Consider the following 14,473-nt stretch of genomic DNA (forward strand, 5'->3'; position numbering starts at 1 on the left):
TGCTTTCTAAAAGTTGCAGCCAAGACTGCACAAAAGTATGGAAAAACATGCAATATGGATTGATTTAGTTCCCACCCGTATTTCTCAGCCTTGCACTATGCTGCTAAGATGACAGTATCCAAGCTGGTATGGTGACAGCCCATTTATTCTGGGTGCACATAGCTATTTTTCAGATAGTGAATGTACAGGACATTTTCCATATATGCCACGGTGAGGGAAGGGAACATATCCTAATACACTGTATCAGCAAGAAAGTGATTGTGCTGAATGTGTGTGTGTGTGTGATATTCCAGCCAAATGTATCACTCACATAACCTAATGCTACTAAGAGGACTGAAAATGGGAAATATCAAGTTTACATTTCTGGATACTGACATAATTAATTTCAAATTAAGCGATCATGATCATGAATAAATTTAGGATCTTAGGCTTTGATTCAGTGATAGTTAATAAAAAATACTGTCACTGATTATCACTTCATCACCATTTTGTGTCTTTTTTTTCATCGATAAGACTTTTAAGACTCCCCAACTTAAAATAATTTTTGCCAAAAGGTCAGTGAAACCTTCTGATGTGTTCATATCTGCCCATGATCCTGATGCACTAATAAATATTAGAAGATGTGAGTGTGGTATTCAGTACCTGCCACCGAAGCGTTTCATCCACTCAGTCCACACAGACTTTGACCTTCATTCCACACCTCTGTCCTCAGGACCTGATGTGTTTTGGCAGCTCTTAAGGGGCTTTTTGACAAACTGTGTAAAGCATGCTGACTGATATCAGAAGGTTAACACTGAAGAAATTTATATTAGAAGTTATTGTCAAGGTCCCTCTGTCCTCCTGGGTGGCCCTGTCGCCCTTGCTCTCTCTCTGGCTCGTTGTTTATCTGTCTCTGATGTGGTTCGTTGGCGTATCCTGTCTTCGCCTTTATCAGACACACCTGACAGCAGATCTCCAATTGACTCACCTGTGATTAATTACTCAGCTTTCTCCACGTGTTCTTGAGTCTGTGGAAATCCTTCAGTCGTGCCAGTTTGTTGCATGATCTCTGGTGATGTATCATCAGGCCACCATTTGTCCATTGTGCATATTTCTGTGACTGAAGCCGCGGTCCCTCCTCCTACAGCACATCTCGTTCTGTGGACTAAACCTTCGGTCACCTCTGAAGATCTGCCTGCCCAGTCGCTGGAACATCCCTAGCTACAAGTTTTCCTGTGTATTCTTTGAATTATAAACTTGTGAAATTATCCTCCAGTATCCAGCGCTTGGCTCTCGTTCTCTGCTGCTTGTGACAGTTATTAAGTGTATTTCTGTTCAGCCAGTAAAGCTGATTTAGAGGAACACAAAAGCTGAAAATGCTTAAAAAAAATGGAAATTTTGACAGCTTTTCACACACATCTTCAACAAAGCAGTAGACAACGAATCAAATAGCTTTTTTTCAAATAGAAAAATAAACTGACAGTTCTGCTTATTCTGTCTGCTGCAGTTTTTTCTTCCATGTGAGCTAGTTGACCTTTCACCTTTTGTCATAATTCATTAGACACATTGAGAAACTTTGGTATCGTTTGCTTAATAATTCTCAAGTCGTGTCCAAAAATAGTGTTTTGTAACGTCAGTGAGAGCTCGACTTTTAACGACCTAACATCTGCATCAAATCTAAAGAACTTGTCCACACTGTACGCAGCTACAAACCACCTTTCCTGGTCCTGTCTCTGCCTGCGTTTGCCACGTTCTTGAAGATGACAACCCGTGAAATGAGACAGATCAAGTCTGCCAGGTTATTTGGTCCCATCTGGTCTCTCTCCTCTTTTCACTTGAGGACATCCACGTTCCATCACTGCAGCCCTGCTCTGCCATTTGATCCATGATGAGAAAGACAGCACATTACACAAGTCTGACTAAAAATAATATCCACTCAACTCCTGCACAATTTCTACCTGATAGCCATGTTTCTTCTTACGTAAATAGGTAAGAAAATGTGTTTTCATACTAGCAGACAATAATTATTGCATAAAAGTGGTGCTAAGAAGAAATCTATGCTTATATTTATACTAAATATAAGGATACATGGATCCAATAAATTACAAAATTTCATTAAATGACTAAGTGCAGTTTGCGTGATGGTGAGACAGAGTAGTGAGCTCAACATGGCTGACACAACTTATTGCATGGGTTACTATTGCAGCAATTTTTCATTTGATTAAATCCGACTGTGCAACGTTCCTGTATTATTCTGTCTAAGTCAATTAAATCCAACATGAAAACAAGGTGCTTATGAATTATACAAACTTCTTTAATAATGAGAATAACAGCACTTTAACATTATCTTTGGCAGCACAGTGGTGTGGTGATTAGAAATGCCGCTTCACAGCAAGAGGCGTTCAAATCCACCGGCCGCGCTTTTCATCGTGCATATTTTACCCCTGCCTGCATGGGTTCCCTTCAGGTACTCAAACTACCTCCCACAGCCCAAACACATGCATGCATGTTGGGTTAACTGGTGATAATAGCTGGCTGTAGTTGTCCATGTGAATGAATATCTGTCTCTCTGTGTTAGCCCAAGGTGCATCCAGCTTCTTACCCTATGACTGCTGGGACAGGCTCCAGCCAGAGTTTAATGGCTAGCGCTGACAGAAGTTACATTATACAGTAAAATACACATTTAAAGGTTCACTAATCCCTGGCAAAATACAGTGCATCTCTTTTAATATGTGAAATATTGCAATGCAACATGCATGATTTTTTTAACCAGTGGAAACCTGAAAAAGAAACTACAGATATGTCTCATTGTAACTTCTGCAAATTATTGATCAATCTGTTGAGCTACAAACCAGAATCAGTTCATATATCACTTAAACAACAAAAAGGAAAACACTTCCTGAGGCGATGTTCTGACCTTTGAAATGAATAGATCACTTTGTTTAGCTCTTCTGTGGCACTATAACCGTTAAGGATATTATGAGTATTTCCCATTTATAGCCAAAGAGTCATGAAATATTCCATTAGTATACTCAATATATTTACACATGCAGCTTGCAATGAAGTGGAAGATACTTTTGCTTAAACAGAGGCTACAACCAGTAAGTGAGCTAATTCAGTTTAAACAGCCTAGCTTGAAAGAGTCAGTGAAAAAGAGCTTGGCTCCAGTCATGTGAAAACAGCATTTCATCTTTAGCAGTAATACCTCGAAGCAGTTGTTTCCTGTGTGACTTTATCAGTCTCTCACATGGTTGTGGAGGAAACCTACCCCAATCTTCTTCATGGTGTTGCTTCAGATCATTGAGATTTGCAGGCATTCATTTATGCACAGCTTTCTTCAGGTCCTGCTGCAAGCATTTGATTTTGATTGGGCCACGGCATCACCCCAATTCTTTTCTGTTTTGCTACTTTGTTGTAGATTTTTGCCCAAGTATACAGAGAAGCTCAGAAGGCTGTGCTACAAAGTAAGATTAATAGGTTAGTGAACTATGTCAAGTTTAAATTCACAGAGTTTTCTGTGTCACAAAAATGGCTTCTTTTATTTCTTGATTAAATCACTGTGGTAACAAGTGCTGAATACGTATCCTTGTCAACAGTAGGTTATGTTATTACTACTGCAGAGTTACTGATTCACTGCTGTAGGAATATGTTTTATAAATGTAACCTGTTCAGGCCTACCTTACTAAACCCATCAAATGAAGCCCCGCTGTAAAGTTAAAGAAGTGCATACTGTGCTTTGCATTATTACTGGAATTTGCATGTATTTAGTTGGTGATGCAGAAATGTATAAATGTTTTATACTTGGTTCTAATCTGCTAAGTCTTTTTTCTCTGTGCTGAACTTAGTTCCTAGTACACCCTTCAGGTCCTGTGGCTGCAAAACAAGCCAAAATCCCCCCAACAACCTCCCCCCTTTCCCCATTACTGTGCTGATAGCTGGTGAGAGGGGTTTGTGCTGATATGCTGTGTTTGGTTGTCTCCAAACGTGACACTGTACATTTTGTTCAAACATCTCCACTTTGGTCTCATCAGTCCAAATCAAAGTCTCGTGGTTTTTTCAGATGCAGCTTTGCAAACCTAAACTGTGCTGCCACATTCTTTGTAGAGAGAAGAGGCTTCCTCTGGGCCATCTTCTTTCCAAACAAGAACAAGTTCAGCCTTTTCCAATTGTACTAATTCAATAAATCATATTTGCATTTAAATAACATGTTTCGTTGCTTTTGCAGAGAGTAACTGGATGACAAAATGATATAACTAAAAAAAAGTAAAAAGGTTATGGAAATTAAAGCGTAAAAGCAAGCACTCATAAAAGCAGTCAAAACACCACCACTCAGAGTGCTATACGAGTTCTGATGCAGAAATGATAAAGACTCTTAGATTAGAAGGGTAATTTTCTTACTACACAGCAAACCTTGCTGCTTCAGGCTTAATCTTAACCCAGAAAATCGAGTAAGGAAGAGTGAAATTAATGGGAATTATTCGCAGAAATCCGTCACGCCCATCCTACTCTCAGCAGGAATGTCCAGTACTGCTTTGAGGCACAGAATCCTCAGCTTAAGTTTTCCTTTCCTGACAACTTGAGGGTTAAAGTTCTGGTGATTACTGCAGGTGGCTAAAATTAACCACTCAGCTATGTGAAAAGCAGCAGAATACCCACTTCACCACCAACAGTGCCTGTGCACAGTCTCCTCTACTAGAATAGTGTCGTAGGAGAGAATATGTATGTGTGCCGGTGACAGCAGGAGGCATTACTGAGGAGTCTCTTGACTTGATAGTGATCTATCACATAATCAACCAGCCCGATGCTGCAGCAAAACGGCAAATACACACACACACACACACACACACACACACACACGCCTCAGCACGCAGCAGACTATGAACCTACAAGGACAAACACTTCGCATAAGAATCCCAAACAGCAACAGCTAAGGATGTCACCAGAGTACTTCAGGCCATCTGCAAAGCCTGTGTGTGAAAGCGTACAGGTGTGTGTATGTGCATGTGTGCTTGTGTCCATGGCTGACTCATCTCTGCCACCATCACAAATGTCCTGCTGGAATCATCCATCACTCTCCTTTGTCCTCCACAGACACCCACCACACACGTAAACACACACAATATCAATTCATCATCCAAAACACGTGCTCATCTCACCAAGTTTTCATGCCCCTCCACGACACTTTTGGTATTACTGCACTTCAGTAAGCTAGGGCAAAATGTTTTTAAATGCATGAATAAAGTCAGGCTGTCTGGAATTAACATTACGGATTATAAACAGGTCAGTCGGAAAAGTTGCAATTTTAACTTCAGATATTTACGAGGTTATTCAGATAATCTTTTACATTACACCAGTGCCCAGTTGTTTTGTGTTGTATTTCTCATAAAAGGTTTCAGATTAGATGTTGGCCCAGCAAAGAACTTGAACAGGATGAGCAGCTTGTTGCTTACTGTTCTCAATAATATAGTTAGAAAATCCCATAAAACATAACGAGGTTGTGGACTTGTTGTGGAAAAAAATTTGTCGCATATCTGTTGTTTTTGTTTCCTCTCTGGCCTCACTTGAGGATTTGTGATAAAATCTGGTCTATATGTTCTCTGATCTCCAGTTCAGAAACAATGTTGGCTGAAAACAGGGTTTTTATGGCATCCTGTTAGTTAGTATTTTACTTTTAAAAACGCTAAGTAAGGAATAGTATAAATACTGAAATGGAAAATTCACGAAACTGGCATAACCTGCCACCAACCTGCCAGAGATTTCATAACAGGCTGAGCTAAACTTAAAGACAGTTAAAACATAGTTCAGATATCTACATTTGTGGGGGAAAAAAGAGAAATTATGACTAATCAGAATTCAAGTGTAGATAATAAAATGGAAGAGCTGTGGACATCAGAAACTGACAGCCCAATACACATGAGCAGCAAAAGTCTTTGTAAGATTGAAGCTGTGGATATACGAACTGTTCTTTTGATTAGAAATGACTGAATTATGAATATCTGCAATGCACATACCATAGCAAGCTCACTTTTGAGTCTGACTGACAGCTCCTTTGTACAACACATGCATGCGTACGTGCACAAATAATAAGATACATCTATAATACATAAGAGGCAGCACAGTGTGCCGGAATGAAGAGAATTAACCTCGCTTTACCTCAGTTAAAAATTTATACAAAAGGTGCAAATGGGGAATTATCTGCCGACTCTGTACCTGGCAGAATCTATACAAATTAACCTGCAGAAAACACCCACTCATGGGATAGCAGGCATATATAGTACACAAGAGAAAACTTATATATGCATGAACATACTCTTTTCCTCTGATTCAAAACACTCTATAGTCTCTCGAGATGCACGAGTTAACTTTTCTATTCCTCCCTCTCTTCTATGTTTGCTGCACAGTGTGAAAAAACTGAGATGTAGAAATGAACCTAATAATGTCCATTTGAAGGGGGGAAGGCAACTTTACACATCTGTTAACAAAAACAGTAACTCTTGACAATATCACTAGCAATCTTACTCCTATTTTATTTCTGCTGAGCGATAATAACTGCCACCATCATGCCTCCACTCCATCTGACTTGCATGGCTGGTTGGAAACCAGAGCAGACCTTAAAAGCAATACCGAAATGTTAAGAGGCAGGAAATTCAACTTGCGGCCTCATGCTGTGAGGTGACAGCGCCGGCTGCTGAGTCACAACCAAGTCTCCTAAAGTACTCTTGGGTGGGGGTGGGGGTTGCCTCTGGGGGCGTACGTCATCTTTATTCACTTTACAGTTCTACAGAGGTTGGAATTTCACCAAGGGTCCCAGACAAGTATTTAAAGTTTGGAAGAAAGTTTAGTTTTCACATTGATTTGCTTTTTCCAGTTAAGATTTTGCTAATCTGACAATCTACAACAGTCTTAGGCTCTGGCAAAGCAGCAGCGGTATCACATTTGAGAGTATGGTATAATGGGTTCTCTAAAAAGCTTTAAATCTAATAGAATATAACTAAAAGGCTCACGAGATGAAGCAATTACTGTCTGGCTGGCCTCCTAGGACCTCAAAATTCCATGAAGTCACATTTGTCCTTTGGCAACTGGAACATGTGTCCTCTGCTAGGATTTGCAGTCTATCACCATGTTATGCAACTATCTTTGGGGACTGTTCCTTCAAGCACAGTTTACAAACACACTTGTACATTGTCGTCAGAAAATGGACCGCAAAGGGGCACTCTGTGTTCTGCATTTCGTCTCTTCTCAACAGAAGATGAGAAACTCTTCTCTTCTTCAGTCGCACTCTGTCATTACAACCTCGAACGCCACCTGCCAGAAGACGTCAGGTGGCTGATTGTTCCTGGAATAGCCAGCCAAAGAGATAAAAGCATCCTGCCGAGCAATAGCTGGTGAATTATGGCATAAGAAAACAGCACGGTCTGCTTACTGACCGATATCTCTAACTGTAAACCAACCACGTCTTAAAAAGTAATATCACTGATTTGAAGTGTTTGAGCATTACTTGTACTTGTTTCATTCTTTAGTGTCAGTTACTTTATTGTAAAAAGAAACCATCCAGACATGTTTGACTGGGAATGACGTCATATGAATATAACAACTGGTGTGTGCATGTACTTGGAATTTTGCCCCGCTCCCAAACCAAACCAAAATCCAGGTTTTCAGATCAAATTTCATTTCTAGGATGTTTTCCGGTACAATGCTTTACGCAAGGAAGATTAGATTATTTTAACTTGTTGGATTTGAAGGGAATCCAGAGTGTGGATCATGTTTTCTTGTTAAATGTTTAGAAATTTTAAAAATACAAATGGCTTTCTCCACAGAGGCAAAAAGCACTTAAATTTAATAATGCACTGGAAAAGAGGCACTCTGTACAGCTAATTACTTAGAAACACTGACTGTGGGAAAGTAAGAAAAACACACTCACACACACAAATAGGGTATAGCTACTTATAAATCCTCACTTTGGTTTTACTGTGTTATTAAACTGTATCATTTTCAGCAGTACATGTATCATTTGCTTAATGAGCAGTCATGATGGGCTGTCACTTGTTTGGCTTCATTTTTTTTTTTTCTTCGTGTTTAACATAATTGCACATTGTGCTAAAACATTTCAGCAATTTGCATATATCTAAGTCTGGCTAACGCCTACATAAATGCATCTTTCGACATCTGTACGCCACACACGTGTGGCTCTGAGCAGCAAAAGAAAAGTCACACACTAAGCAGAACATATACTACCAGTCAAAAGTGTGGACATACCTTCTCATTTAATGGTTTTTCTTTATTTTCAATACTACTTACATTCAAGATTCTCACAGAAGGCATCAAAAACTATCAAAGAATACATAAGGAATTATGTAGTAAACAAAAAAGTGTGAAATAACTCAAAACATTTATATTTTAGCTTCTTTAAAATAGCCACCCTTTGCTTTGATTACTGCTTTGCACACTCTTGGCATTCTCTCGATGAGCTTCATGAGGTCGTCACCTGAAATGGTTTTCCAACAGTCAGTCCAACAGGAGTTCCCAGATATGGGAGATCTGCAGTCCATCTCATCCCAAACCATCTCGATTGGACTCATCAGACCAAAGCACAGATTTCCACTGGTCTAATGTCCATTCCTTGGGTTTCTTGGACCAAACAAACCTCTTCTGCTTGTTGCTTTTCCTTAGTAGTGGTTTCTTAGCAGCTTTTTGACCATAAAGGCCTGATTCGCACAGTCTGCTCTGAAGAGTTGATGTAGAAACCATCGTAGGGCTTGATGGTTTTTGCGACTGCACTTGGGGAGACATTGAAAGTTTTAGCAATGTTCTAGGCTGACTGACCTTTCGTTCTTAGAGTAATGATGAACTGTTGTTTCTCTTTACTTAGCTGATTGTTTCTTGCCATAATATGAATTCTTGCATTTGTCAAATAGGGCTGTCAGCTGTGGACCAACCTGACTTCTGCACAACACAACTGATGGTCCCAACACCATTTGGAAGTCAAGAAATTCCACAAATGAACCCTGACAAGGCATACCTGTGAAGTGAAAACCATTTTAGGGGACGGCATCATGAAGCCCATTGAGAGAAGGCCAAGGGTTTGCAGCGTTGTCAACAAAGCAAAGTGTGGCTACATTCAGGAATCTAAAATAAAAGGCATATTTAGAGTCATTTATCATTTTGCTACATAATTCATATATTTGATGCCTGCAGTTTTTGTATCTACAATGTAGAAAGTAGTAAAAATAGAGAAAAACCGTTAAATGATAAGGTGTATCCAAACTGCTGACTGGTAGTGTATGTAACACACCCACATCACAAGTCATAGTGTTTCAAGTCCCTGGTACAAGATACTAAGAATACACTCACTGGTCAACATGTGAGGTACACCTGTCATACTACTTGTGAACTCAAATATCAAATGACCCAATCACAAGGCAGTGACTCAGTGCATTTAGGCATCTAGACACCATCAAGATGACCTCGTGAAGTTCAAACCGAGCATGAGAATGGGGACGAACAGTGACCGGGCTTGTCTGAGTACTTCAGAAACTGCTGATCTACAAGGGTTTTCCCATAGAGCCAGAGAATGGAGTGAGCATCAGTAGTGATGAACATGTCAGAGGTCAGAAGAGAATAGCCTGATTGCTTTGATCTGATAGGAAAACAACTGCAACTCAAACAACCACATCATATACATGTCCAGCCAAAGAGTCTGCAGCAACTGTGTGATGCTGTCATGTTGATATGAACCAAAATCTCTGAGGTATGTTTCCAGCACTTTGTTGTGCCATGAAGAGTTAAGGCAGCTCTAAAGGCAAAGGGGTCTCCAACCCAGCACTAGCAAAGAGCATCTAATAAAGAGGCCAGTGAGTGGACACAAAATGATATGTTTGACTCCTTGCTTGGATTCACCCAGTATTCCTCCCTAATGTGATGTTTGTAAATGGTAGTACAATACAGTACAAATCACAACAAATCTAAGTGGGATTACTATAACCTACAGGCACAGAGTGTCCATTAAAATTGCTTTTGGGTTCACATTGTAGTAGTTTTACACAATAATTTCACTTTTTGAATCTAAACTTTTCATTTATTTTATGTATTTATTTTCAAATTTAAGCATGGTATGACAGTCTGTGGTTTTACTGTTTTCTCACTACTCATAAAAACAAACTCCAGGTTGCAAAAAAAGGCTTTTATTCATAAACACATGATATATTGGATTAAATCTCCCTTTCCTCCCATGCATGGAACCAGCCATGTGTATAATATTTTCTCAGACACCCAGAAAGGCAAAAAATAAACACTGACACTAACTGTGCAGCGCTGCGTTTCTGAAAATAGCATTTCTAATTAGTTAGCCACAGTGACTGCATTTGAATCAGCACAGTTTATATCAGCAGGCGGCGGTTTACACAGTCTTCATGCAAAAACAATCTCACTGATTATTCACTGAAATCTGGGCCATTTCTAATCAGCAGTCACACTAACTAAGATTTGAATATAATTAACCTACATGGTGCATGGTATGAAGTCCACCACATCAAAGACAACCAAACCTCTAATTTAAGAGGTCAGTCTATTAGCTGTTAGGCTTCGAGAGAGCCACACTCCCTCTGCCAGTTCCTTAGTTCTCTCTGACAACTTCCATTCTGCCCGGTAGCGTAAATCATCCCTCTCTTCTCCTGAATCAACAAGCTCAATCCTCAGGAACATTTCTTTCTCCAACATCATCGAAGCCAGCACAGAGTCTGCAGCTTGTCTGTTTCTTGGTAATCTGGGAGAGGACCGAGACACCCCTCGACGAGTGGGAGGGCCACCTTTAACCCCTCTGCTTCTGACATCGTCTTCCTTTTGCTTCACCAAAGACACATCTCTGCCATCTGAGGCAGATGTACTAGAAGAACTCTCATTGGTTGATTCTGAGGTGAGAGATGACTGTGTGTCCTCCAATTGGTCAAGATCCACTTGGTAGGCTAATTTCTTATTACTTTGTCTGCTGATGGACAGACAAGGAGGCCACCGGAGGGAGAGACATTTTGTCACCGCCAGCCATAATTCTTGAGGCCTGAATAAACCTGACCTTGGCTGATCTGTGTCACAAAAACTGTTTCTTTCCTCCATTTCTGCATGTTCTCCTTCAGAATCCGACTCCACCACCTCTCTGACGGAAACTCTGTTCGAGTTCTTTGGTGACTGTTCCTCTTCTTCACCTTCATTTTTTGACGCTACCTCCTGATCCTCCCCAAAGCTGAAAGAACTGCTGAACCTCTGGCTCCTCTTCATTGCTCTTTCTGCCTCCACATCAGACTCCGACGATGAATCTCCCTCTGACGAGCGTCCACACGGTGACGACCGATCCTTTGAGTCTTTCGACCATGGCCGATGATTCTCTTCAGACTCAGAGGAGCTGATCGCCCTCTGGCCTCTCCTCATACTTTGGTAAACAATTCCTCTCCTCCAGCTGCCCAGTACTACTCTTCCTTTGGCTTAACAGCGACAGATTGACAGAAAAAGAAGCGAAGTAGTAACAGCTATCACAACAACAACAGCAGCCGCAGCAGCTCTGCTAGCATGGCACATTCTGACATAATATCTGCTTCAACAGGCACAGCTATGCCAGTGGAGCTGGGCAGTGATGACGTTGTGATGTCATGTGCCCACATGCACACATACACACACTCTTGCACAAATCCCCTGCATGCATGCTTCAGTCGAGTGAGATGTGACTTGCCTCAAAGGGAAGTGATGTCACATTGCATGATGTCATACCTAGCCTCGAACCAGGAGTCTACAAATGGTCTGTGTTTGTGCAAGAGCGCAGATGGTGGAAGGAAAAAAAAAAATAGATGCCCTACCCTTGAAATTGACCTAGATGTGCAACATGGTAGTCGTGATAATGATTTTCCTTTCTATGCTTTATTCTTTGTGCTACAGTTGCGATGACATGCGTCGAAAATAGTTTGTCTATTTTTGTCACAGGCTACCAAAATATACATTAACTAATTGGGTAAATAAAGCATAAAATACTTAAAGTGAAAAATAAAAGAATGAATAAAATCACTGAGTTGCTCCAGATGTTTTTGCGTTTGCCATAAATATTGGTTCATTCGTCTAATTGTGTTTGTGTGCATGTGTTTACTTTATTTTGGGGTGCTGTAGGACAAAGAGAGAATTTTTGAAAGCGTAAACCAATAACAGCAACAGCAGCTGTGCTTCTGCTGGAGCTCTGTGTGTTGTAGCAGTAGTAGAGTATGTGTTTGGCAGTCTGCTCAGTGAGTCCCAGACTAACAGCGAATGGTAGGTCACTGGCTATATGCTTGCTTTTCCATTTATGGTCCGGGTGGCTGCTCAGACGTCACGTCTCTCTGCTCATTCACTGCACACTTTCTTGCATCACCTCGGGGCAAAAGGACATTGCCTACTCCAAGCTGGCTGACATTCTCACACACAGAAAGACACACATACATGTTACATCAGATAAAATCTGTTGAGTCGACGTTTGAATATAGGCAGCGATGTGTCGTTGAAGGGAAGAGAAATTGATAATGCCTGAAATGAGAATAATAACATTTCTCATACTGATTTTATCTGATGTGATCAAAAATAAAAACCTAGTATTTCTAGTCTGGACTACTGTGATTCATTATTATTGGATCGCTCTAAAAGCTCCCAGAAAAGACTTCAGTTGATCCACAATCCTGCAGCTAGAGTACTGACAGGGATTAGAAAAAGAGCACATATTTCTTCCATATTGGCTTCTTCTGATAAATCCCTGTTAAATTTAAAATTCAATTTAATATCTTTCTCCCAAAATCGTGAATAATCAGGCCATGTCATATCTTAAAGACCTCTTAGTACCTATCCTAACAGAGCACTTTGTTGTCAGACTTGTGGATTACTTGTGTTTCCTAGGGTATTTAAAAGTAGAATGGGACCCAGAGCCTTCAGCTTTCAGGCCCCTCTTCTGTGGAACCAGCTCCCAGTTTGGATTTGGGAAAGAAACACACCCTCTACTTTTAAGATTAAACTGTTAAAAAACTTTATTTTTTGATAAAGTTTATAGTCAGGGCTGGATCAGGTGACCCATTAATCCTCTCTACTGCGTAAAGTCTAGGCTGAAGGGGTCTTCCCATGATGCACTAAGTGTTTCTTCTTCACTCACCTCTTTTCACTCTCTATGTGTTTACACACCTCTCTGCATTTAATCATTAGTTACTATTAATCTCTGACCCTCTTCCACAGCGTGTCTTTTGTCCCATCATCCTCTCCTCACTCCCTGTCGCAACAGATGGTTGCCATTCCCTGAGCCTGGCTCTGCCTGAGGTTTCTCCTCGTTAAAAGGGAGTTTTTCCTTCCCACTGTCGCATACCTGTTTACTCTGTTTGTGTTTTTGGAGCGCGAATAAAAATTTATGGTGCTACCCAGATTGGCAAAATCTATCCGGAACCCGAGTTTGGGTGAAATCACTTTCCTCGTGTCGCAAGGATTTTCATGGTTTAAATAAATGAAACCTGGATCCTCAGGTAAGATTTAAATGTGATAAATCGGAAGCTAGTACAGACAAAAACACGGCTGCCAGGAAATTACTTCATTTGAAGAAAAGTGTCAGTGCTTTTTGGCATTCAAAAAGTGATCCAAATAAAAGGGCCACGGAACACATTATACATCTTTAAATGTGCAGTATGTAAAGCTGAATCTTATTTTCACATCCCTTCCAAGTAAGTGCTTTAATACAATATCTGAATGATGAAGTGAGTGTTTTTAGGACTCAGCGAGGCAGTAATGCAGTGGCCAGGGAGTAGAAAAACATAGAGAGGCACACTGCATCTACTCTAAAATGTCCGCTGGCAGACAAACTCAGAGCTTGGCTGAATACTATGCCTCCATAGTTTAAGTGTGGCTGCAGCTTTCTGCAGTGTCTTATCTGGCATCACTACACACTGATGCTGAATAATATATCATGAAATAGCAAGATGTGAAGAAATGATGAGGTAGAGCAGGCTGAATTATTAAGTCTCTCTTAGCCGTTTTATCTTGACCTTTCCCCCACCTTGACACACTATAATCAAACAGTTTCACGTTCTCCAACACTCAAACGCAGCAGCGTTATGGAAAAGTTGAAGTTGCTAATATATATTAAAAAAAAATCACAAAAAGCTTTGGATGGAAAACAGCAAACCAGCGAAGCTGAATGCGCTCCAGTTATGGGAGTTATTTCTGGACTGCTTCCACATACATTATTCACACGAAACGAAGGGTTGACGGTACACAAGCCATTAAACTCACCCGGAGATCCGCACGAGCTCGCTGAAACATCACAGCCACGAGGACAAGGTGAGTTCAGGTGCATGCAACAGGCGAGCCAGGTGAGGGCGCAGTGGACTCCTCGCAGTTCAAGGCACGGGAGGCGAGCTCGAGCCCGAGCGGTGTGCGGATGATACGCCACTTCTCATTGGCTCAGAGTGTCAAATAGGCGGTGCTGTGCGCGGCGTTTCATTGATATACC

At 40.8% G+C, this 14,473-nt stretch overlaps 1 protein-coding gene across 3 annotated transcripts in view; it reads right to left on the bottom strand.

Annotated features, from left to right (window-relative positions):
- Positions 1–14,435, bottom strand: part of dtnbp1b (dystrobrevin binding protein 1b) — a 64,845-nt gene extending 50,410 nt beyond the window's left edge. For 2 of the 3 annotated variants that reach the window (XM_013270641.3, XM_013270640.3), the window contains exon 1: positions 14,254–14,435. In XM_013270641.3, coding sequence (XP_013126095.1) covers positions 14,254–14,317 — 64 coding nt within the window. In that variant the 5' untranslated portion in view covers positions 14,318–14,435. Of the gene's footprint in view, positions 1–10,144; positions 11,454–14,253 lie in introns of those variants that run through there. The other variant, XM_005478481.4, reaches the window with a different exon arrangement.
- Positions 14,436–14,473: the final 38 nt, after the last annotated feature.

Source organism: Oreochromis niloticus, linkage group LG22 (genome assembly GCF_001858045.2).
Source record: "Oreochromis niloticus isolate F11D_XX linkage group LG22, O_niloticus_UMD_NMBU, whole genome shotgun sequence".
NCBI lineage: Eukaryota > Metazoa > Chordata > Actinopteri > Cichliformes > Cichlidae > Oreochromis > Oreochromis niloticus.